General features: G+C 35.0%; 2 protein-coding genes across 7 annotated transcripts in view; both read left to right on the forward strand.

The window, feature by feature from the left end:
* Positions 1-9,734, forward strand: part of LOC126767904 (dynein beta chain, ciliary) — a 36,859-nt gene extending 27,125 nt beyond the window's left edge. The window contains exons 27-29 of the mRNA XM_050485621.1: positions 11-159; positions 3,783-3,915; positions 9,403-9,734. Coding sequence (XP_050341578.1) covers positions 11-159; positions 3,783-3,915; positions 9,403-9,564 — 444 coding nt within the window. The 3' untranslated portion in view covers positions 9,565-9,734. The remainder of the gene's footprint in view (positions 1-10; positions 160-3,782; positions 3,916-9,402) is intronic.
* Positions 9,735-14,335: 4,601 nt separating this feature from the next.
* On the forward strand, positions 14,336-25,176 carry LOC126767991 (vasotab-TY1). Of its 6 annotated transcripts, none has more exons than XM_050485834.1 (4): positions 14,336-14,457; positions 16,469-16,874; positions 22,716-22,883; positions 24,547-25,176. In XM_050485834.1, the coding sequence occupies exons 2-4, from the start codon at positions 16,847-16,849 to the stop codon at positions 24,579-24,581; spliced, it is 231 nt and encodes a 76-aa protein (XP_050341791.1). In that variant the 5' UTR covers positions 14,336-14,457; positions 16,469-16,846; the 3' UTR covers positions 24,582-25,176. The 6 variants fall into 6 exon arrangements, with proteins under 6 accessions (XP_050341791.1, XP_050341787.1, XP_050341788.1 ...); XM_050485830.1 differs by lacking the exon at positions 14,336-14,457 and adding an exon at positions 15,645-15,794; XM_050485831.1 differs by lacking the exon at positions 14,336-14,457 and adding an exon at positions 15,645-15,772.
* The last annotated feature ends 921 nt before the right edge of the window (positions 25,177-26,097 follow it).

Raw genomic sequence — 26,097 nt, forward strand, 5'->3', positions numbered from 1 at the left:
TGCGTTTTAGCTTCCTTCCTGTGTCTGGTTGGCCGGCTTTTTCAATCCGCAATCATTATTAACCGCAATTATGCAGAGCACAGCGCGACGCAATGAATTACCCTTGGATAAAATGTGCCTACAATGTGATGTGACTAAAAAGCAGAAGGAGGACTTCACGTGAGTATACTAAGCGGTTTCTTGTTTTGGAATGTCTCTAGAATTTTTATTTTATTTGTACATAATATACTTATGTATATATGTACTTACATACATACTTATATAGTCATACTTATTATCCCCTAAATGAACTTTCAACCGAGAAGAAAGTTCTTCCCAACAACTAATCAATCATCAGCAGAGCCACATTCATCCATCAATCTCATCGAGAAGTTCGTCTCCACCGTCACATAACATCAATAATATTAACGTTTAACCGTAAATAAATCAAGTCGCAAATTGAATTGACTTCTTCACTGACCTCGGCATGTACAAACATGTCTGTTACTCCCCTCGCTAGTGGGTTGCTGTGAATATTCGCCAATTCTGGCTCTGATTGCGTTGCCCATACCCACGCACACACAAACGTGGGCGAATAACTGTTTTCTTAGGCATAGTTTTCATTTTTGTTAATTTAACTAACATTAATAGCATGCCGAACAAGAGGTGACAGTAGTTGGGCCGAGCTTCGTTTCATGAATTTAAATGTTAAGCTAAAAACTAGCGAGTACTACTTTTGTTGAGTTCATTACATAATACCGTATGAGTTTTGTGTCAAAACTTTAATGTGATTTTAAAACCATACATCGCTAACAATAAAAAATTGCTGCAGTTGGTTTCGAACTCACAACACATCGTGTGTTAGTCATGCACTTAACTTACTAGACTCCATTGAACGCCATTTTATTAACACAAATGCATTTTTACTTGCAAGTTCAATTGCTTTTCGACGTTGCCTCTGACTACATATGTAAGTACTTACGCCAAGCGGCAAATCAGAGACCAAAAAAGCACTTCAGCTTGATTACTTGGAGTCAGTTTGTCATTAAATGAATATAAAAAGTGGTGTTTCAGCAGTTCAGCAATGATTTAATGCGACGTGGTAAGCATACATACACACAAACATATATTTGTATATCTACTACATACATATGTATGTATATTATGAATATATCTTGTAGGTATATTACTCAATAACTCATCCTCCTTTTGCTCTAGCTTTGGTCGCGTTGCGCCCTATTTTTTCTTTGTTTGCAATTTCAAGCCATACTTTGATATACATATACCTACATATATACCATACATATATAAATGTTAGACACCTTCATAGATATAAAAATAAAATTTTACGAATTTTATTTACTTTATCCCCATCAAGCAAGTAGCATTAAGTTTTTTCGAAATAAGGTTACTATGTCGTTTCAAAATGGGGAATACGAAGAATATTTTCGACAAATGAGGCCAACAGAAGCGACACAGCCATTTTCATTTCGTTTTAATAGGACAAGAACAATGGGAATAGGGCCAATTATTGAACATCTAAAAGATGTGCTATATTACGTTGATTAATTTTGGTATTTTATCACTGATTTCTTCAGATATGTTTTTGGAAACGTCAGTTAAATAAGTTCTAATAATAGTTCTAAACTAAAACCACCAAAAACCCCAATATTATCGGTTAAGACTAAAAATAGTCTTTCTGTAATGGTAACGAAACAGTCGTAAAAAATCGACTTTTATGGGATGCATTGAAAATATGGGACGAGATATTCGAGAAAGTAGTGGGAATCTGTGTTAATTAGAACTCAATTTGTTGTGTCCAACAGTTCATTGATGTATCATTCAAAAATAAACCAAATAAAGTAAATGAATATAAAGATTTCAAATATGAAAGAAAATTAATTTTTAATCTTATTAAAAGTTATCATTACACTGTGGAATAATAAAACACTCAAAGGGTTTGGCGTTCGTATGTGTCAGTTCTTTTTATGACCTTTTAATTTTTTTCCTTATCTTGATGTTTTTTCGCTTAGTTGTAACATTTTGGCAAAAAAAAAAAAAATTAATTTTTATAAATAATAATGTTTTTTTTTTTATATTTATAAAAATTAATTTTTTTTTTTTTTGCCAAAATGTTACAACTAAGCGAAAAAAATAAAGATAAAGAAATGTTTAAAAGGTCACAAAAAAAACTGACACATACGAACGCCAAACCCTTTGGGGGTTTTACTATACTGACCTAGTACCATCACCCTGACTTGGGATTTCTCACCCCCCAGATTAGCTGTTGTACTGTGTTATCGAAAAATAAGTAGCAACCGTATCTGCATAGTGATGAAACAAAGAGAAAAAGGGATGAATAACCTACGGAGATTCCTTATGCAATTAACAACAAAAAAATAAAAATACAAAAATCCATTATTCTTCTTTTATTTGTGACGCGCGAACACTTCATTGTCAAACTCATGAAAGATGAAATTGTCGAACCTTTTATTGCTACCTCTGTGATACTTGCAATATACTTGTATGGTAGCCTTGTATTAACGGTAGACCGATGCTAAATCGGTAAATACTACATATGTCAAATCCGCAAAAATTTAAAAAATAAATTTCAGTACCGAATTGGCAGATGCATCAAAAGTATTTTTTCCAGTGGTCGAAAATAACTATACGAGGTATATGTGGGGTTGGGGCAAAATTCGTCGACCGATTTCTGTACTGAACTGCAATATGTAGATGTGTACATAGTATATACGGGCCAACCATAATAACTAAAACTCTTATATTATGTATATATAGGGCCCTACTCTTCTTAAAAAATGTTAACGCTCAAAGGATCCACTTCACAGTGATTTGCTACATTAAATTTTATTGGTTATTTTTTTACCTTGGTTGTAACGCTTTATCACTTTTACATACTTACATACATATATTGACGACATTTGTGGGTCCGATTTTACCCATCTGTAATATCACACCTCTTCAGAGTGCCAAAGAATACTAGTGCCTAACGTTATCGAGTCTTCTCAACCTGAAATGTTGCAGAGCATAAATATAAAATACATAATATTTATTTTGTCCAAAACTCGTTAATTTTTTATATGACCATCTGTACTGCGGTTTCTGTAAGCTCCCATAACATTTCCGCAACACTGTAGAAGGGATTCCCTTAGGTACCACAAAGGTGATGAATTGATGTCGCTAACCACAACACAAGTGCTTACAATGCGATCACTTATTCACACAATGATGAGGGCATTTAGTCTGTCCCAAGTCATGTAATTAAACAAACAAATCAATTAGACAATTGGCGCATTCGTTAACGACGGCAAGACGCGCCAGTAGAACCGTGACGATGTTGACGCCATTCAGCAAAACGTACACACGTTCACATGCACGAATGCAACGACGCCGAAAATGATGCCAATCAATGGCGAGACAACGAGACTAGGCGTCAATTGCTTAGAAATCATCATAATCATCGTAATCATCAAACGTCAGCGGCCACTGAGGCGGCGCTAGCACATCGTTTCGCGAAGCAGCGTGACAGGGCCATAAACGCCTATACAGGTATTATTTGCAACAGGGCATGAGGTACATGTGTACATACCTATGTACATGCGTATATGTACATATTTAAAGTGGTAAACTCATTAGCTGTGTTATTTTTAGATATTGAAAATATTTTATGCTAAAGTGTTTTTCTTTGCAAAATCGATGATCTTAAATGTCACGATGCGCGTATTCATATCTTTCTTTTCATGTGTATATATGTATGTAAGTTTGTATGCATTTATTTATAGCACGGCACCGCGTGAAGGCGCCTATGTTCATGGGATATTTATGGAAGGCGCCAGATGGGATGTACAACAGGGTATCATAATGGAATCGCGTCTCAAAGAGCTCTATCCACCGATGCCAGTGATAAATATTCGGGTAGGTGAAATGTCACTGTTTAAAATAAAACTTGCAAATAAAAAAACATACACCTAACATACATTTTTATACTCTCGCAACAAAGTTGCTAAGGAGAGTATTATAGTTTTGTTCACATAACGGTTGTTTGTAAGTCCTAAAACTAAAAGAAGTCAGATATAGGGTTATATATACCAAAGTGATCAGGGTGACGAGTAGAGTTGAAATCCGGATGTCTGTCTGTCCGTCCGTCCGTCCTGCAAGCTGTAACTTGAGTAAAATTGAGATATCATGATGAAAATTGGTACACGTATTTCTTGGCTCCATAAGAAGGTTAAGTTCGAAGATGGGCAAAATCGGTCTACTGCCACGCCCACAAAATGGCGAAAACCGAAAACCTATAAAGTGTCATAACTAAGCCATAAATAAAGATATTAAAGTGAAATTTGGAACAAAGGATCGCATTAGGAAGGGGCATATTTGGACGTAATTTCTTTGGAAAAGTGGGTGTGGCCCCGCCCCCTACTAAGTTTTTTGTACATATCTCTAAACTACTATAGCTATGTCAACCCAACTCTATAGAGTCGTTTCCTTCAGGCATTTCCATATACAGTTCAAAAATGGAAGAAATCGGATAATAACCACGCCCACCTCCCATACAAAGATTATGTTGAAAATCACTAAAAGTGCGTTAACCGACTAACAAAAAACGTCAGAAACACTAAATTTTACGGAAGAAATGGCAGAAGGAAGCTGCACCCAGGCTTTTTTTAAAAATTGAAAATGGGCGTGGCGTCGCCCACTTATGGATCAAAAACCATATCTCAGGAACTACTAGACCGATTTCAATTAAATTCGGCATATAATATTTTCTTAACACCCTGATGACATGTACGAAATATGGGTGAAATCGGTTCACAACCACGCCTTCTTCCAATATAACGCTATTTTGAATTCCATCTGATGCCTTCTCTATATACATTAGGAACCAATGATGATAGCGGAATAAAACTTTACACAAATACGGTATTTGAAAAATATGTAAATGACGGATAATAAAATCTCGATTATCACTTTATCATGCGAGAGTATAAAATGTTCGGTGACACCCGAACTTAGCCCTTCCTTACTTGTTTCCTTTATAAAGCTTTGCATTCACATCGAAGATGTTTCTTAGTCTCCCCATCTTTTACTTCCTTCTACTAGAGTCCTTACATTCTATTTTAATAGTCCTATCAAGAAAGACCTCTTTGAGCCGTTCGATATCAAACGAAGTTTGAAACAAGGCTACTCCCTATCGTGACCTCTCCAATGGCACTGTTGATAGTCATAATTTCTAAGTCGTATATAATTTCGTCTATCTTGAGAAGTAAAGTCCTCTGTCGACGAACAAAGACCAAATTCATGAAGAGGCATGGACGATGACAATGTCTGATGGGTTGACGTTACGAGTTTTCGAGAGGAAAGTTCTGCGGAAACTTCATAGTTTTATAGTCCTTTGCGCATTGACAACGATGGACTATGAGCTGTACGAGATATACGACGACATCGACATAGTTCAGCGAATTAAAAGACAGCGGCTGTGCTGGCTAGGTCATGTCGTATGAATGGATGAAAACACTCCAGCTCTGAGAGTATTCGACACCGTACACAGTAGAAGAACTCCACTCTGTTGGAAGGACCAGGTCTAGAATGACCAGGCTACACTTGGAATCTCCAATTGGCGCCAAACAGCGAAAAAGAAGAACGATTGGCGCGCTGTTGTAAACTCGGATATAACCATGTATGTGCGGCCCATTTCTAAAGAATGCATAGTGTGTGGAAATTTGAAAGATTTTTAACCCTTAAAAATTTAACTACTCTCTTGCCCTTTCACTTTTGGTTTTTTATCTTCGTTATGCAATGAGTTTCATCATAATATGCTTTTTGAACTTTTTACTATTTTCGAAGGCTTCCGCACTGGCTTGGTATAAAAATTATTTCATAAAATGCTAACTCAATTCAAAAATATAAAAGGAAATAAATAAAAATACACCGTAAAACTTATTTGGCTTATTTGGCACTACTGTATTTCATAAGCCTGATTTTATCGATCGAAAATTTAGTACATACTTATAAATAAAACAAGAAAAAAAACGGCTGCACCGAAGCTAATATACCCTTCACATATGCATTTCTTTTAGTAACTATGAGTTGAGTTTGTATGGAAGCTATAAGCTATAGTAATCCAATCTGAACAATTTTTTCCTTAAGCAGTAATCCATGTAAAATTTCGTGAAGATACCACGTCAAATGCAAAAGTTTTCCATACAAGCCCTTGATTACGATCGTTCGGTTTGTATGGCAGCTATATGCTATAGTGAGCCGATCTGAACAATTTCTTCCGATATTACATTATTTCTATGAACAATAACTCATACCAAGTTTCGTGAAAATATATAGTCAAATAAGGAAGTTTCCCATGCAAGCATTTGATTCCGATCATTCAGTTTGTATGGCAGCTATATGCTATAGTGAGCCGATCTGAACAATTTCTTCGGAGATTACATTGTTGCCTTAGAAAATAATCTGTACCAAATTTCGTGAAGATACCACGTCAAATGTAAAAGTTTTCCATACAAGAACTTGGTTCCCATCGTTCAGTTTGTATGGCAGCTATATGTTATAGTAGCCCGATATCGGCAGTTCCGACAAATGAGCAGCTTCTTGAAAAGAAAATGACGTTTGCAAAATTTCAAAACGATATCTTAAAAACTGACGGACTAGTTCGTATATATACAGACGGACAGACAGTCGGACAGACGGACATTGCTAAATCGACTCAGCTCAACATATTGATCATATATACATAAGTATATATACTTTATAGGGTCTCCGACGCTTCCTTCTGAGTGTTACAAACTTCGTGACAAACTTAATATACCCTGTTCAGGTTATAAAAAATAGCAGAGGAAATAAAGCTCCAGCGCAGGTTTATTCATATATTCATAAGCTAAGTAAAGGCAATCGCAAAATCACCAGCGCCAGCGTCAACGTGAGCGACAACATCACTAGGTGGCAATTATCGAGGCGTCTAAAGATCAATTTCTATGCATGTACATACATATAAATGTGGAAATCACTGATGTGCAAATTAGCAAACCTTAGAAAATTGCAAATAACAAATAGAAATTAGATAAAAAATGGAATATTTGTCTGGCGTCTTTAAAATCACGATGGCATTGACGTTGAGGTAACAAGCAATGTGAATGGCTCCAAAATGGGGCAATCGCACATTGGATGCTGGCGCCACAAATTCAAATTATTTGCAGCACATGTTTGCATTTTAAATTGAAAATCGTTATGCACACATACATATGTGTGTAAGTTCCAGCATTGCCCGCAAATTGAAGCGCACTATACATACATACATATTTATAAACTAATACAATGTTTTAACAAACCCACTGAAATCTACAGCAGAACTATTATTGCATAAACGTATAACCAGAAAGGTAGACGTTTCTGTGACTTCTTCTTTTACACGCATGTCACAATATACATATATATGTATATGTATAGTAATCTCCTAAACTTACAAGCTTGCTAAAGAAGTTTTGTAAAGATTTTTATACTCTCGCAACAAAGTTGCTAAGGAGAGTATTATAGTTTTGTTCACATAACGGTTGTTTGTAAGTCCTAAAACTAAAAGAAGTCAGATATAGGGTTATATATACCAAAGTGATCAGAGTGACGAGTAGAGTTGAAATCCGGATGTCTGTCTGTCCGTCCGTCCGTGCAAGCTGTAACTTGAGTAAAAAATTGAGATATCATGATGAAACTTAGTACACGTATTTCTTGGCTCCATAAGAAGGTTAAGTTCGAAGATAGGCAAAATCGGCCCACTGCCACGCCCACAGAATGGCGAAAACCGAAAACCTATAAAGTGTCATAACTAAGCCATAAATAAAGATATTAAAGTGAAATTTGGCACAAAGGATCGCATTAGGGAGGGGCATATTTGGACGCAGTTTTTTTGGAAAAGTGGGCATGGCCCCGCCCCCTACTAAGTTTTTTGTACATATCTCAGAAACTACTATAGCTATGTCAACCAAACTCTACAGAGTCGTTTTATTCAGGCATTTCTATATACAGTTCAAAAATGGAAGAAATCGGATAATAACCACGCCCACCTCCCATACAAAGGTTAGGTTGAAAATCACTAAAAGTGCGTTAACGGACTAACAAAAAACGTCAGAAACACTAAATTTTACGGAAGAAATGACAGAAGGAAGCTGCACCCAGGCTTTTTTAAAAATTGAAAATGGGCGTGGCATCGCCCACTTATGGACCAAAAACCATATCTCAGGAACTACTCAACCGATTTCAATGAAATTTGGTATATAATATTTTCTTAACACCCTGATGACATGTACGAGATATGGGTGAAATCGGTTCATAACCACGCCTTCTTCCAATATAACGCTATTTTGAATTCCATCTGATGCCTTCTCTGTATAATATATATGTATACATTAGGAAATGAAAATACAATTCAACACTCAAAGTATACAAATTGATGTAATCTAATTAATTTTACAGCAAAATAAAAAAATATGTAAATGACGGATAATGAAAACTCGATTATCACTTTATCATGCGAGAGTATAAAATGTTCGGTGACACCCGAACTTAGCCCTTCCTTACTTGTTAGTCATCAGTATTATTCTCGCGTACCCTTCTATGGGCAGTTTAGAGCTTGAATTGGTAAATTTCCAGTCAAAATGTACCCTACACATCATAAACACAAAACCACATTTCGGCATTAAGAATTAAAGTAAGAACACATACAAGCAACAACCTTCTGAGATCTTGAAACTAGAGAATGATGAGGATTTATTTTTGATATAATCGTAATTACAAAGGGGTGAAAAAATTTATCCATATTGCTGCCATATTGAAGAATGTTACGAAAAGTCCTATTCAAGCTTTGTTGAAATATTTACCACACTCCATATCGAGTACCAAACATTAGAAAAATGCTCAATTGCTACCTCACCGGTATGTTAAAGTGGTACAATATCATTTGCTTTAGCCATCTGTTTTCCCCTCTCATTTAGCTACATTAAAGCATTATTTGACACTTAGTTGTGATTGCTGGATCATTTATGATATAGTAAAAGTGTTCACCACCCTTCGAACAGAATTCATCGACGGGAGAAGACGTCAAAAAAGAATATTCTTGCTGTAAATAACGTCGACTCCAAATATAAGTGTTGTTTTCAATAGATTATCTCAAACAAGTTGTTTTATAAATTAGTAGAATCATGTTTATGTCTCTATATTTACGACATTCGCGCAGAACCAGAAATCGTAGAATCACCACAACTGGGCAGAACGAACTAGATTGAATAATGAATAAATGTTTATCAGAGAGAAAGTTCTTTTAATTCGTATAAATCACTTTTATATTTATTCACCCAAACAAAGCACATATTTCTTTCTCAACCCTTTTTTACTGTTTTACAGGCTATTACGCAGGATAAGCAAGATCTACGCAACATGTATGAGTGTCCTTTGTATAAAACGAGAACTCGCGGCCCCACTTATGTCTGGACTTTCAATCTGAAAACCAAGGATAAGCCCGGTAAATGGACGCTAGCTGGAGTTGCTCTGCTACTGCAACCTTGAATAATACATTTGATGCTATTAATTGAATTTTTTTAAACTTCAGTACTTAATGAAATAATTTTAAAATCGATTAAATTTAGTGTTGCAATTTGTAAATCTAATTTACTTGTGCTATTTTACTAATGCATAGAAATACACAGCCTTAGGCTCGCACTAAATTGGTTAAACTATTACATTGTTTTATTATAACGGAACATGTACATATATGTAAGTATGTATATTACACATACATTAAATAATATTTTAATTCTTAAACTTGCGTGATTCAAGGTCCAAAATTGTTGTTTCAAAATTAAATAAACTCTAATTTAGCACAAAGGTGGGGCGACCATATCTAAACTTACTTTAAAAGTGGGCGTGTAGCGTTTCAAAATGTAAATTTAAAGGCTTTGAACTAGAAGTTCGATCTAACTTTAATCTTTACGTTCAATCGATACAATAACGTAATGTAATATGGTTTCCTTATATATGTATGTTAATCGACCTGTTCACTGTGTCATCCTCTCACAAACGATCTGAAGATTACATAAAATGGTCTTCGAATTGCCTCTAAGACCATCTTATTCGCCAGATGTGGTCAGCAGCATTTGCCTGTCCTAACACCACAAGAAGGCTCGCTGGACAAAAATTAACAGACAATGGAAATGTAATTTCTGATCTCCGGTTTGTTTTGAAACAAAAGATCAAGTGTTCTACTAAAATTATATAAAATTGTTGGAAGATCATTGTAATTGGAGTATCGCCCTGAATAACAACTAAAATGAATAAACATATCGAATTTCGCAGCAATAAAATAGCATCTCTGTTAGGTGACGATTCCCTTCCCAAAATGATTACAATCGGTCCATTCTCTTCCTTACTCCCTAAACTGAATAATATTATTTGTCCACCCAAAGGAATGAATGAAATACCAATTCACAATATTACCACATTTTGGTTGGGCGATCTGATCTTACTAGTCGTTTTTGAGAAATCCAAAGTTATATCATAGTTACGCAGATTGGCTAGCTTATTACAAATACACTCAAAAACAATTCAATAAATCAGTAAATGTTGCTTACATAAGATAAATTATTGAAAACAAAGCGAAAACTCCCCTTTTCCGTTGAAAGAAGTAAAAAAATTAAAAAATCACATTGATTGTCTGTGAAACATAAAAAATAAAATCAAAATTTGTTCTACAAAATAAATTTACGACAATGACGTATTAATAAATACATTTACGTACGTATACATGTATGTAGACAAATGCGTTGAATGGTTTCAAAATTTTGCTACGTACATGTATTTGTTATTGTTATTATTTTGTTAATTTCACTTTAGTACCGAGTGACTAATGAGATAATCAATAAAAATATACTCATATTTTTATATACACCAAAGAAATATCAAAAGCAATACACATGGAGACTTCTTATCAACTAAAATTTTTCAATCACTTATACGTCATAACGGCATTTTGATACTCGTCGTGGCAAATTAAAAAAAAAAACTTTGATTTTTCTTCTTCTTTACTGGCGTAGACACCGCTTACGCGATTATAGCCGAGTTAACAGCAGCGTGCCAGTCGTTTCTTCTAATTGCAATGTGGCGCCAATTGGAGATTCCAACCGAAGTCAGGTCTTTCTCCGCCTTGTCTTTCCAACGAAGTGGAGTGTTTTCGTCCATTCGGACGACATGACCTAGCCAGGGTAGCCGCTGTCTTTTAATTCGCTGAACTATTTCAATTTCGTCGTATATCTCATACAGCTCATCGTTCCATCGAATGCGATATTCGCCGTGGCCAACGCGCAAAGGACCATAAATCTATCGGAGAACTTTTCTCTTGAAAACTCTTCACATTGACTAATCGGATGTTGTCATCGTCCATGCCTTATAGATATGGGTTTTGTTTGTCGAGAGAGGACTTTACTTCTCAATTGCCTACCTAGATCGAAGTAGCACCTCTTGGTAAGAGTTATTCTGCATTGGATTTCGAGGTTGACATTTTTGTTCCATTAACAGCTAGTTCCAATATTGACGAAAGAATACGACTTCGAAGTTATGACTGTCAACATTGACATGGAAGCCTAGTCGCAAGTGGGACGACTGTTTCTTTGATGACAGGAGACATTTCGTCTTACCCTCGTTCACTACCAGAGCCATTTGCATCGCTTCCTTATCAAGTCTCGAGAAAGCAGAATAAACTGCGGCCAATGATATCAATATCATCGGATTATAGAAAATTGTACCTTCCCTATTCAGTTCTGCTGCTCGAATTATTTTCTCCAAGAGTAGATTGAAGAAGTCGCACGAAAGGGAGTCGCTTTGTCTGAAACCTCCTCGAACGACTCGAGCATGTTCTTCCCGATCCTGACGGAGCTTTTGGTATTACTCAACGTCAGTTTACACAGCCGTATTAGTTTACCTTAGTTACTCAGGGTACAGCTTGCATGAACGAACGGACGGTCATCCGGATTTTAAGTTTTCTCATCATCCTTATCATTTTTATATAACAACTAGCAGCCCGCCCGGCTTCACACGGATATTAAACAATCATTTCAAAAGTTATAATTTTGTACACACTCTCCCACTTTCTCGTTTTTGCGTGGGGTCATTAAAAATTAGTTAAATGAAAGAAATTCGACCATGAAAGTATATTTTTTGTATTATTATTATTGTTTTTAATTTTTTGTAAAAAGGCCTTTACTATACAAACATTTTACTTTCCCTGCTCCTGCAAAGTAATTTATTGAATCAGAGCTTCCCTGTAAACGATATTTGATGTTAATTTATTTTATGGCAGCAATATAAATTGATTTTCAGAGCCTCCGGCCTGCGATAGGCCAACATACAGTTGGCCATGAGTAAAACATTCTTTTCGTAGGTCAATCCCTACTAATTCGAAAGTCTAGCCATGGGACTCGTTTATAATTCGATCGAAAGATGTTTCCACTGGAAATTGAAGCCGTTTAAATGGGATTGGTAGATCACTTGGGATCATCGGAATCCTCGGTATATGAGCTAGTTGACCAGCTGCTGGGCCGGTGATAATGGTTGCTACAATTAAATTGTCCTTCAATTCCTTAATAAGCAGCCATGTCCACATGCTTGGAAGACTTAAATTCCTCAAAAGTACACCCAACTCTTTTTTTTACACGGTAGATACGTACATAAGAAATCCGTGTAAAAAAAGAGGCGTTTCCTATTGTAAAATGGGGGATACGTTCCATGTCATCTGAAAACCGTGTAAGATGAAATAACGAACTATATTTTCTTGGGTGTATAATTGGAATTCCAATTTTTAAAGCCATTTAATGAATTTAAAAACTCCTAGGGATAACAGACTGCGTCTTCGATATTAGTCACGGGGTCTATCGATTAGTATTTTTTATTTCTTCGGGTACCTTTTGAATAACTAGATCGTTTATTTCGTTGACACTGTCATTCCTGGGTGACACTATTGCCCTAGAACACAACCAATGAAATTCCATTTCGTGCAAATTCTCGATGTCAGGGATGTTCAAGATTAGGGATAACGAAAGTTTAAAAGATAAGCAATATTTCCATCCTTTAGAAGAGTTGCAGCAATTATTAAACGTCTTGCCAGTGCCCTTGCGCATCCAAAAAAAATGTTGTTTTTGTTATTATTCACGCTTTAACTCCTGCCCTAATCAGTGCGTTGCAGCTTAGCTAAATGTTAAATAACATTCTCTGTCTAAATTTAACATTCTCTGTTATAAGTAAGTAATGAATTTTTTTTTAACTAATATTTTCTGAATTTTTTTTTACAGACCAGGTAATCCAAACCTTCAAAGTGGTTCAGTCCACTTTTTATTTCCTGCAACAGTTAAGTCACCTATAGCGAACAGACAAAAACACAACTTATTTTTATAAATAAGATAAATAACCTATATATAGATCTCGATTAATTTTATGTGAACAAAGCTATTATACTCAGTAGCAAGATGATGCGAGAGTATAAAAATTTGAAAGAATTTGTGAAAATTATTTCCAATTTACTCAAATAAGTGTATGTGTCTACAAGACAGATGAAATAGTACACCCGACCTAGTGCATTTCTCTCATTTGTTTGAAGGTAGGTTATAACTTTATAATTTATTTTTTAAATTCTTATGTGGATTAAGCGAATCATCAACTTCACACAGTAATCCGCAAAAGAATTTCAAAAATTTCACTACTTTTATAAATTCAGTTGAACTTCATGTCAGTGGTGGGTATTGCCGGTAAGACCAACCACATCAGAGACATGGAGAGTGTGTGAGATGAGGCTTAAGAAAAAAACTTTTATTGATGAAATAATTCCTTATAGCTGCAAAGCAATATGAACAGCTAGGCTACTAGCAGCTGGGCGGCTATGACGAATGATTTAAGACGAAACTCTTCTGATGATAACCAACGGCGACAGCAGTTTGGCTGCCAACGTTGTCAAAGGAAAATACATAGTACATACATATGTATGTATCTGTATACATATATGGAAGGTAGTCTCAAAGTCAAAGGCAGTGACGAGAGGCGCGAAGAAATTGACGTTGTATTTAATGCGCACAAATGTATGGTATAAGTGCGTACATACATACATATGTATGTATGTATGCCTTTGCGTATATTTATGTGCGTACGCATACACACTATTATCTGGCGGCTAGATGATTTATTGCTTTCTTGCCAAGAGGAAACGCAGCTGAAAGTGTATTTGCAAATATTGGTCATTCAGTAAAGCAAAGAACGTGAACGAACTGACAACGCGTGCGACAAATATTTTATGTAAATTTTTAGTGGTAAACCAAAGTGCTTTAGTGGTGATCCAAAGTGCTAACAATAAATACCAAATCCTAGTTAAACGATATTTTGTGCGCAAAACTGTCCGTGATGTGAAGATTTATCTTGGAAGTATGATCGCATAGTTTAGCATAATTCAAATTCAGTGCGCGCCAAGTAGCGATATTTACATTTTGCCGCATTAATTATGCGCTTTTTTGCATACGAGGGCAGTCCGATAAATACGTAGCCTCTAAAAGAGAAACAAAAAAAAAACCTAGACTTCTCTTAGTGCGTTACACGCAACGTTTCTTCAACTTCTTTAACTACGCGACCAAATCTGGAGCATATAATTGAAGCGGCAAAAGAATATTTCGACCAATTTGGCCGCGTCAAGATATGTTAGCCGGTGTGCAGTCAATGGTGGTCGTCATCGAATCGATCCAATAATTGAACGTTGGCCTTCTTCTTCCATTATTTGGACTAATCTTCGGTTTTGATTGTCTATCAGATCCATGTTTCGTCGAACGTCAAAAACGACGCTTAACTTCCTTCATATTGCGCTGAACCTACGTTAACAGTGAAGGGGTTCCAAGGTTGCGCTTGATTCAACAAAATTTCACTTGTGACAATTCGATAGTGAAGATTCACCGTCTACTGCACACAAAACGCTCGTTGATTTCACTGCGCGATTTATGCGCGAATGTACAACAAAATAATAGAGTTCGCTTGGGATAGTGGCGTCGTCGGTTGGTGAGGTTAAGTATATGTACATCATATATCGGATTACCCTCGAAGGCACATTAATTGCGTATACGATTCACCGACGCTTTTGAGACTTCGCTCGCGTGCAGCATAATTCTTATTAATTTTATCATTTTCTATTAAGTTTTTCGCTTGTTTTTAAAAGTTTGTGTATATATTGTTTTTGCAACTAACAGTCTATAAATTCCAATACAATATATCCAGCTCACAAACACATTAGAATCATCCCGACGCTTAGGCAATGACGCTGCTGACATCAGCGTCGCGGCCAAACCGCAATTGCTAGCAACAACGCGGCGCATAATCGGCGCGATCAAAATCGATTAGCCATTAGCCGGCAATTGTTGATTTGTATACACCTACCTATATATAGATATGTACATATATACAGCGGCATGCACGCCTTTTAGCTAGCAGTAATCCGATTGCGTTGAACCATTCAGCCACTGAGTCGCTGAGCCGCTGATCCGCAGTTCCGTCGCGTCGTCGCTGCTACTCAGCTGCTGTGCCGTGCCGCAAAAGTTCTATAAAACTAACGTACGCTTAGCGTTCCACTATGATTCTTTCTTACGTCTGCGACAGTGTTGGCTGCGGTTGATTGAACGATTGCTCATTCAAGTGTTGGAACGAACGCGTTTCCTGTTTCGTATCCAGTCGACGGGTTCACGTTAGAGCTTCAACAGTAAACGCTTCATAAAGCAACAGTCTGTTTCTTGTTTTTTTTTATTATTATTTGTGCTCTTGGAGAAGGATCGAACGCGTCCGTATTGATCCCATCATCCAACCTTTCTAGTTTGCCGCCATAGCTTTCGAGGCAATTATCCGCGGCAGGTTTCAAAAAATTAATACGCTGCAACATTGTATGGCGCATACATACATACATATATACGTACGTTGCAGACGCTTACAGCAAAGGCAAAGCACAGCGCCAAACAGGCTTAAAGTCAATTTCTAATATTTCGGCTTGTCCACTGAGGATACTGTTACCACGCGCGTTTCTCCTTCGTCCAGCCGTCTTGTAGGGTGCTGTCTGCGTGCGCGCACGCCTTCATATAAACATACAACGCAGCGCACATTTTTGTGTGCGTACGTGTGTATTGAAATCTTTTCGCGGTTCAATTGATCGACTTCGATCGCGAACTTTGTTTGCCAATCGCGCACTTTACGGTCCATCGATCGGTTTAGTTCGCTTTCATCCACGGCATTGTGCGTTTATTAGAACCGCAAAGAGGCGCCTGAGTTTCACCAACCATTCGTTACGGTGTTTGTAGCGAAAATTCGTTAATGTTCTTTAAATAATTTTGTTATATTTTTTGTTTGTTAAAAGTTGTAAACAAAAAAAAACATCAATTAAATGTGTGTTGTTTATATTTTACAGAAGAGATGATATACAATTAAAATTTCAAAGCAAAAAAGAGGCGTCAGTAAATAACTTATATAAACTTATATTTAATCAGTCAGTGCCAAAAAGTGAGTGTATGCTATTCTGTGCTTCTACGTGAACGCAAATAAAGGCTGTTACCCTGTTGCAAGCCCTACTTCGTGGCAACTCCTAATTGAACAAGTGAACTATCTTGACCAGTGCTTAATTTGCAGCCTTACCCTTACGTTATTACGTAAATACGTATCCATATAAGGCAAATACCTATATATATATATAAAATACAGCAATTTGCGGTGAAGCCAGATCGTCTTGCATTACTTTTTGTTGGATTAACGGAGTCATCGTTGTTGCAGTAACATTAAATTGAAGAATATGAAGCTCTTCGCCATCATTTTAACCCGTAAGTAAACATATTTTTGAATTTACGTTTATGTATAACAACACTAAGTTAGAGTAAACTAAGTGATTCGAGAAAAAACATATTTTTTACAAAACATTTATTTTCTTGATATGGTTTTTGAATAGATTCTATACCCGAAATAAGTTGAGACGTATTTTCTTAATGCTGCTTTTAATTAGAGTGATTCCTTGTGAGGAATCAACTGCAAAATATTCGACTTACTACCTAAGTATATATTATAACTTTTACATTCCAGTAAAGCACAGGAGCGAATTTAGGGACAATATTATTTTGGAGAAATTTGTTTGAAAACAATTCAATGCCAAAATTTATGCAACATACAAATTTATATTCAGAATTCTTTTATCGATATTAACATACTTTTTAACGCTGAACATAAAGGAGTTACATGGGTTTCCTCGGATAAAAATATCATATAAAAAATTAAATATTTTATTCAAATTTTTTATTGTTACAAACGCTATTAACAAAGAAATTCTGAAATTTTTGGAAAAAAATATTTAAAACTCGGCTAGATAAATCTTTAAATAAGTACTTCTTTTAGTTTAAACCTGAACTTAGAACTTGGACGAAGGAAAAAAATTAAAATTGGAGTTTTGGCAGTAATTTTTCCAAAAAAAAAAGAAAATTTCAGTGAAAATGTTGCGACATTCCAAGTATTTAAGAATTGTTTCTCAAAGGCCTGTGTAAAATTTCATGAAAACCTGTTGAGCAGTTCTTGAGAAATCTTAAATACGGCGCACTTAGCCTAGCTTAGTTTGCAGCGCACAAGTACTCAAGGCTGTCTAACCGAAACTATTACTCGGATCAACTTGAAATTTTAGGACAATATTTTAGAGGAGTTGTAGAATTTAAAAATATAATAAAAAATAGATTTTATGAAACCCGCAAACTCATGTAACCTCTTAAAGAGCGCAAAGCTGACGGAACTTTCTCGGCCAAGACTATGTTGTCTTTTGCATGAAACCTCGGAAATTATACTCAATTCAGCATTTTTATAATATTAACCACCAAAATTGAGCATTACCCAAATTTCTTTAGATCCTAAAAAAACGCTTCATGTGGCAAGGTATTTTGTATTTCTTAAGGGTAAGGTTTGTTTCGTCGAAAAAAGACCTTTTTTCGTGAATTAAAAAAAAAATTATTGCTGTAGGTTTATTTTACTTATTATTTTATGAAAATACAATATTTGAAGGATACTTAAAAAAAGTTTTATCGAAAAATAGCGAGGAATAACGGATTTATAGGCGATCTCTGCAGGCACCTCGAAAAAAAGTTTTTGTGCGGTGACCAGCCTACAGCATCACTGGATCATCTGAAACCAAAAAATCAAAATGCTTTCTTTAGTTTATTAGTTTATCTTTCAATTGACGTCGAGTCTTTTTTTAATTTTTCAATTTTTCAATTTTTGGTACCACTTTCAAGCCAAAATGACGATTTTAGACGAAAAAATCGACTTATTTGTTATTGTAAAATTCTTAGAAATTAAAATTTTTGGAAAAACTCGACGTCATTCGAGAGCTATATATATGTAGAAAATTTGTACAAAATTTCGAAACGATCGATGCAGTAGTTTTTTCTGTAGGTTGGTCACCGACTTTAAAAATGACATATTTGGGAAAATCGATTCAATGTTTTGTACACTCAGCGCAGGTAGCTGGAAGGCGCGCAAACCCAAGTTAGAGGTACCGTTATTCAACCTGCTGTAACTTCGTTAGGTTTTCTCCGAATGACCTGAAACTTTAACACAATATTCTTGAGATGTTAATGGTTCAGAGAAAAATAAAATAAAAAAAAATGGTAAAGAAAAGTTGTCAACCCTTACCCCCCTTTAAATCTCCGGAACGCTATTGGCAGTATAAAAATACAAAATCCATATACATATGTATGTATGTACATATATTAAGAACGAGTTAAAAAGAAGTATTTAAAATGAGTAGAAGCAGAAAGGTAGAGGTTTGGCAAAGTAGACGATTGGGCAGAATAAAAAAAATGAGACTTTGACAGGTCGTTAAACCGAAGCAAAGGAATAAAATGTTTGTATGCTTTAGTTATGTATTAGATCCAAAAAAGAATTCGAAATGCAGATATTAATTATTTTAATTTTTACAAAAGCCGTGCAATTGGCAAAAGTGTATCTCCTAAAGATGTTCATCTTAAGAGCTTTACCAAAGGTATCGGTCGAAGCATCTTATGATAATTAAAGGTGCAACTTTTCGTGATAATGGATCTCGTCGCTTTAGTTGTTGAGTTTAGAGTTGGGAGGGGGTATTTTGACTCTCTTATTAAAAGTATCATAGCATCTTTCAAGACTAATTTTATCTCAAAATATTAGATCTGAGGGTGGTTTAACAAATAATTCGCTCGAAGATCGCATCCGATTAATAACATTTTTAGCACGGAATATCAATATTTCTCAAATTACGACCAAATATCGATACTATCGAAAGTGACTCATTGTTTTGCAGTTTCAAAATCATTTTTCCCGTATAAAATTTTATAACTAGATAATTTCTATGAAATACTCGTATTATTCGTATCAATGGCCACTACACATACGAATTGGGCATTTAAAATGAAACGCAGTATGCGTTGATCTAACTTATTTCAACGATTTTAATTAGATTACAAATGAATTATTAAAAGCACGTATGTAAGTACATTCCTACTGGCAAATCTCTGTAAATAAATAAACATCTATGACTCATACTGCATTTGCATCTAAGTAGATAGAAGAGCATAAGATAAATATTTTATATAAGTTGAATAATTGTTATCGACAAATGTATGTATACCGGTTACAACGACATTCCAACTTTTCGAAACCGTTTTGGATCACAATTTGTTTTTTTTTTTAAATAAACCTCAGACTCACTGATCATCTCCTAATTGAGAAAAAGAAAACTTCACTCCATACCAAATCCAATGACAGAATTAATATAATGCTCACTGAAAATAGGCGCCCAACTTCACAAAGTTTTCGCAAACCAAATATTTCTGAACCGATCACAGCCTGAAATATTACACTTGAGAAGACTAATAGTCAGACGGGTGTCAGATTTAGATTTGCTCATCCCTGATAACAAGCGCAACCGAAAGACCACTGCTTAGCAGTGTTTGGCGCTGTTTAAACGCAATACGAGATTCTGCGTCGCACTGGCGAACCTGCTCTGAACAAAGCAAAAATTGTCTTATCGGTGGGACATGATCTATATCTGACTCGACGTCGAAATGCAGAAAAAACTCTCTATTACCTTCCATTAAGAAAACACATCGTTCCGCAATTCTGCCGATTTGTGTTCAGATTTTTGACCGTTTGACCTCCTTTTGATTTCAAAAGTATTAAATGTAATTTGAGTCGCATGATGAATTATCAATGTATACATATGTATGTACATACATACCATATGCCTAGATATTGACATGTAAAGTAAAAACTATGTGAACTACTCATCAATGTTATAGAAGCTCTATCCGACCATCTGGGGAATATCAATTTCGTCATGTCTAAAACTGTGTGTATTTAATAATGTATAAAATATTTTTTATTTAAATAAATGTTATTACGCCACTTCAATTATACACACTTACACGCACACATACAGTTTTCCCTTCTCCAAGGCAATGGAATGTGTAGAGCGATGGGCTGAAAGGGGCGGCGTGTGCGTTCGTAATTGCGACGATCTGGTATGTAGCGCGGCCAGACCAATTGGCGTCTATCGACTCGCGCGTTTTTATGCGCTGTCTGTTTATTATTTTAATGTGGTGTTGGGAATTCGTATTTAAATGCATTAATATGGGTGAGATAAGCGTCAAAGTGTTGATTGCAAGTGAGAAGCTTCTGACTAAAAATGAGATTTACAAACATAACTACATATGTATGTACATATATACTGACATACAATGTGTAGTAGTAAATGAATTCACTAAAAACGTGTTTCGCATATATTTTTATGAAATATATTATTTCTTATCTCATTTGGAAATTACATATAAAAAATTTCAAATAGTAAAAGCTTATAGGATTTTTAGCAAATGCCTTCACTTTTTTGTAAAACTATTTTAGACGATGAAGTCGACTCATGCGACAAAGATTATATCTTTCGCTTCTGCTAAATCCGACTCTAAAATTCGATTTATGTGTACTAGCAGTTGGATTATTGCATATGTTGGAAATACCGAAAACAAAATACTCGTCTTAATCATAGCCAAATTGAAATAGGAAAAGGTTTCACTTAGTAGTTTGAGCTTTCCCGCTGAATCTGTATATAATAATTGAGTACAAGTAAGCCAGCGCTAAGTTTGATAGCAGCAGAACATTTTATACTCTCGCCGTTTGCAAGGCTCAAAGACTGGGCTATATTTTCAGATGTACAAAACAGGAAGCTCGAAAAAGTTCTTGACTAATTTCATTCAGCTAAATCACATTATGGTTAAAAAAGAGTTCATTTAATTTCACTAGAATATCACTTTTATTGACTAATGTAAACCGAGAAGGTCAACTATATTGAGGACAGTGGAAAATCTGGACTGATTCCATTTATATTGGATCGATTTATATATAAGGAGTAATTCAATGCTCCTTTTCTACTAGTTTCGTCAATAAACTAAATTAGATTCAAGATTATACGTTCACTTATCGTTCATACATATTAACCTATATATGCGGTATGAAGCTAACTAGAGATATGAAAACCTTTATTTTAAGCATATGAAGGATATAGAAAATATTGCCAGGATTTTATTAGCCTTTGTTGCCAGCAAAATAAATCCGCTGAACTTCACTTAGATACCTTACAGGTTGCGCATATTTTCGGCAAAAAGTCAAACATTTTTACTGAGGTCCACATGTACAGTATTTAGCGCCACAACTGAAATAACTTTATTTGTCCTTCATTCATATATAGTAAAGTTATAAAATCTAAAGGAATTTAATATTGAGTTCATTATCAAATCAACAATGTCAAAATGATGTTATGCACCAAATTTGGTTGAAATTGGTTGAGTAGATACATAAGTACATATATGGGATTTCATCAACAAGTTGGCGGTACTACGGCTATGGTCCAAGTTTTATACTGGTTCACATGTAACGCTGCGAAATCCTCTTCACTGTCAAATTTAATGCTTTTCGTGTTCTAAGACGAATTATGACACTTTCAGTAGTTTTGAACATAATCGTTATAAGGGAGACGGGCGAGATTATTTTCCGATTTTACCGGCTTTGCAGCAAGTTTGGTCCGATTTTGGACATCTGCAATAATAAACTCTTTTGAGCATCAAGTTTCAGCAATATATCCAAATTTTTATTCAAGTTATCGCTGCACGATCTGTCTGTTCGTCTAAGGTGAACAAAAATAGTAGCATATTCCGCGCAACATGTGGCCAGAGTATAATGAGAGTAATAATTATAAGCCTTTCAGCAAAACGTTTTTTATGAAATTTTTTTGTACTATTAGCTAATTGACTAAATGATTAAATTAAACGGCTGTCTGGATTGTCTTTCAAATTTTGCTACCGATACTATATGTCCACCTAATCACCGAAGGCATTGGTTTTGTAGGAATGATAACAAAGAGATCTACACTATTATTCGTTTTCGACTGTTAATTATATTGAGTTATATGATATATTTTAATATTATTTTTTTATGCCCACAACATCTTAAAAAGGGAGATGACTATGCTATTCTGATAAAAAAATTAATTGTTAGAGGACAGCGTTATGCTTTAAATATTTTTACTATTTGGATATGAACTAATATTAGTTTTTAAACACATTTACGCACAATTAAGTTTATTATTATTTTTCTTACAATAGTTGCCTTGTACGCCTTCGCATTGGCACAGTCGCTGGCGAATGTTAAGTGTCAAATGAATTGTGATCTGCAGGACTTTAGACCGGTCTGTGGTATAGATGACGCTGGTAAGACGAAAACCTTCAACAATCTGTGCATTCTGAAGACAGAGAATTGCCTGCGACATCTTTGTAAGTAAAAAATTAAAATATGTATTTATAAATTATGCATACATATATGTAGATATGTACTTTCATAAAAGAACAAATGCGAAAACAGTTTTAAAGCTAATTGACAACAAAGTCAACAACTTTGTAACTTTTTTAATAACAGCGAAATTTTTACTGCGGAAAACATCATGGGATGTTGAAAAAATGTTACAGCAGTTCATAAAATGAGTGAAAATATAATATATTTTGAAATTTTTGTATAAAAAAGGAAAGAATGCCACCCAAGCCACCAACAACAATGGTTTGCTCGCTTCTGTTCTGGAAATTTCGATGTGAAAGATGCACCTTGCTCTGGTCGACCTATCTATATATATATATAGTTTATCTACTATAGGACCATCTCGTAAACAGACATGGCATTGCTAAGGAACTTAACAGTCATCATCAAACGGTTTTGAAACATTTAAAAAGGCTGGCTTTAAAAAGAAACTAGATTTTTGGGTACTACATGAATTGTCTGTGAAAAATTTAAACGATCGAATTAACATTTGCGATTCTCTGCTGAAACGAAATGAAATCGAAACATTTCTGAATCGAATGGTAACAGGAGACGAAAAGTGGATCAAATATGACAATGATATGCAAAAAACATCATGGTCCAAGCGTGGTGAAGCTCAACAAATGGTCGGAAAGCAAAGATTGACGCCTCGAAATGTTATGCTGAGAGTTTGGTGGGATCAAAAAGGAATCGTCCACTATGAGCTGCTCCAGGGTTTTTAAACGATGGAGTCTATATTTTACTTTCAACAACTGATGAGACTGAAACAAGCAATCAAAAAAAGAACGACCAGAACTGATCAACAGAAAGAGCTTCGTCTTCCATCAGGACAATGCTAGATCACGCACATCTTTGATGACTCGGCAAAAACTGGGAGAGCTTGGCTGGGAAGTTTTGATGCATCCACTATATAGCTCTGACCTTGTACCATCAGACTATTATTTGTTTCGATCAATTCAGAACTCTCTTAATGGAGGAAAGTTGGCTTCTACTGATGGAATAATGTCTTTAGCGAAAAAATGGCAAAAAGTGGTCGACCAACATGATATATATTTGGTTCATGAAAGTTCATTATAAATATAAAAAAATAAATTGAAGTTTGATTAGAAATACGAAAAGACTTTTTTGATTACCCAATATAATGAACGATAAAACGATCTAAATTTCAACTGCAGTCCAAATTTCCGGTATTTGAGGGATTGAACAGTTTTGGTTGGATTTGGGAAAATTTTGGTCATAAGATTGCATACTTAAATGACTTTATTCGCGCGAAGTTTTATCACGTTATATTAATTTCTTCTTGATTTGTGCACTCGAAAGGAAAGAATAAGATGGAATTTTATAGACAGATAACAGTTACATGGATTTCAACTTTTCTCGTCATTCTGATCATTTATATACATATACATAACGTATCTATCTCGCTGAGCTTTAGGTGATACTTACAACCGTTCGGTGAACAAGACTGTTATACTATTTAGCAAGATGTTGCAAGTGTATAAAAATCAACACTTAAGATATGGTATACAGGACTATATGTAATATTTCGATCGTAGTGACCTTTACAATTTTACGTACATATTTACTTAATATGAATAATATTTATATAATGTCTTTTCGTTGCAGCATTCCAGAAAACTTCCGATGGCGTATGTCCATAGATGCTAATTATATAAAACAAAGAAACAGTACTAACTTGCAAACATCAGTGATCCAGTTCTAAAAATTAACAATTAAATTAGTTAATAAACTAAGTGCAAATTATGTGTGTCAAGCAATTTTATCGTTTTATTCATTAACTGCTACTTTTCATACGCACATTTTCATCTAAGCATTTTAACACAAATTTGAAAGAAAAGGTTTTAACCAAGCAAATCATCTATGACATCATTTTAAATATACTATATATTACCAAACAGATATAAAACTTATGTATTACCGGGTATTTTACAATAAAAAAGCATGTTATATATAATATATCCGCATCAGGAAGGCGAGTCTAACACGAAGCGCCGCTCTTGGTCCATGGCAGCATGTGTATGAAAGCAATCAGACTAAATTCTACATTTCAATATGTAAATTCTGGAATTTCGTGTATGAGATTCAAGCAGCAGCTGTTGGTTACAATGTAGTCCTAAGTGGGTTTTGTGTGATATTCTTAAGATTTGATTTGGAAAAGTCGTACATTTACTGTAAATTTGCATGTATACAAATGTAAAAAAATAAAAATAAAATAAAATTAAATAAAATGCGTAATGCAAATATTTCTCCATTGAAGTTTAACGGAAAAACAAAGGGTTACTGTTAATACTACCAGTCTGCCGGATAGGTTCTTCGCGCTATTAGATATGTAATTAATTTTCAACCCCAGCGAATCATAACCTATTCACGAAAAGGTAAACAATATCCCATATCTACTTGAAGAAAGGTATATAAGTTATTTCAAAAGCTTCATTACTGGCAGTCTTAAAACATATAATACTTTCAGTCGAAATTTCAAGCCACACCTATCGATCGCAGACGACAAATAGAATGAGAAGAACGACAAAGTAGCTAGTTAGGGAATAAGCTTGAATTATTTATACTCTTCAAATGATTAATCTCCTGTGGAGCAGCTGATGAAATATCAATCTTCAAACAAGAAAAAATACTGTAGCAAAAAAGTTCAAAAAAGAATTTTACAAAAATAATTTCTTTGAACCAAACACCACACAATTCAAATTTTCCTCATACAATACGAGTCCATTAATTACCTATTCTAGAAGAAATGAAAATTTTCTCGAAAGACGGTTTATTTATCAATGTAGTCTCCTTGACACAGCGGTTCTCTAACTTCATTAACCTTTTTGAAAGTTATATTTGTTTTGTATTGGTCTTCAGAATAGGCCTCCATAGCTGCGATAACTTCTTCATTCGGCTCAAATTTCTTTTACAAACAATTGGACTATAGTGTAGGCAGTGTTATGAACCGATGAAAGAGCACTTTTTTCTTCGCCAAAATATGCCGTTTTTTCTGCAGTTCGGCGTCAAATCAGCCAATAATTTGGTACGGTAGAGCCTTATACTCGTTTTGCCTTTCTTCAAGTAGTTGATATAGATCATACCTTCCGCATTCTAAAAAACAGCATCCCGAATGGTATCCACTGTTTCGACTGTTTCTTCATTTCTGAAGTGTAC

The sequence above is a fragment of the Bactrocera neohumeralis genome, chromosome 2 (assembly GCF_024586455.1).
Source record: "Bactrocera neohumeralis isolate Rockhampton chromosome 2, APGP_CSIRO_Bneo_wtdbg2-racon-allhic-juicebox.fasta_v2, whole genome shotgun sequence".
In the NCBI taxonomy this organism is placed as follows: Eukaryota; Metazoa; Arthropoda; class Insecta; order Diptera; family Tephritidae; genus Bactrocera; species Bactrocera neohumeralis.

What these genes read in the sequence shown, in the direction of transcription:
- LOC126767991 (XM_050485834.1), top strand. Translation starts at nt 16,847, where the DNA reads ATGAAGCTCTTCGCCATCATTTTAACCC. An exon ending in CTTCGCCATCATTTTAACCC is followed by an intron (nt 16,875 to 22,715) that starts GTAAGTAAACAT and finishes TTCTTACAATAG; the next exon opens with TTGCCTTGTACGCCTTCGCA. An exon ending in GAATTGCCTGCGACATCTTT is followed by an intron (nt 22,884 to 24,546) that starts GTAAGTAAAAAA and finishes TTTTCGTTGCAG; the next exon opens with CATTCCAGAAAACTTCCGAT.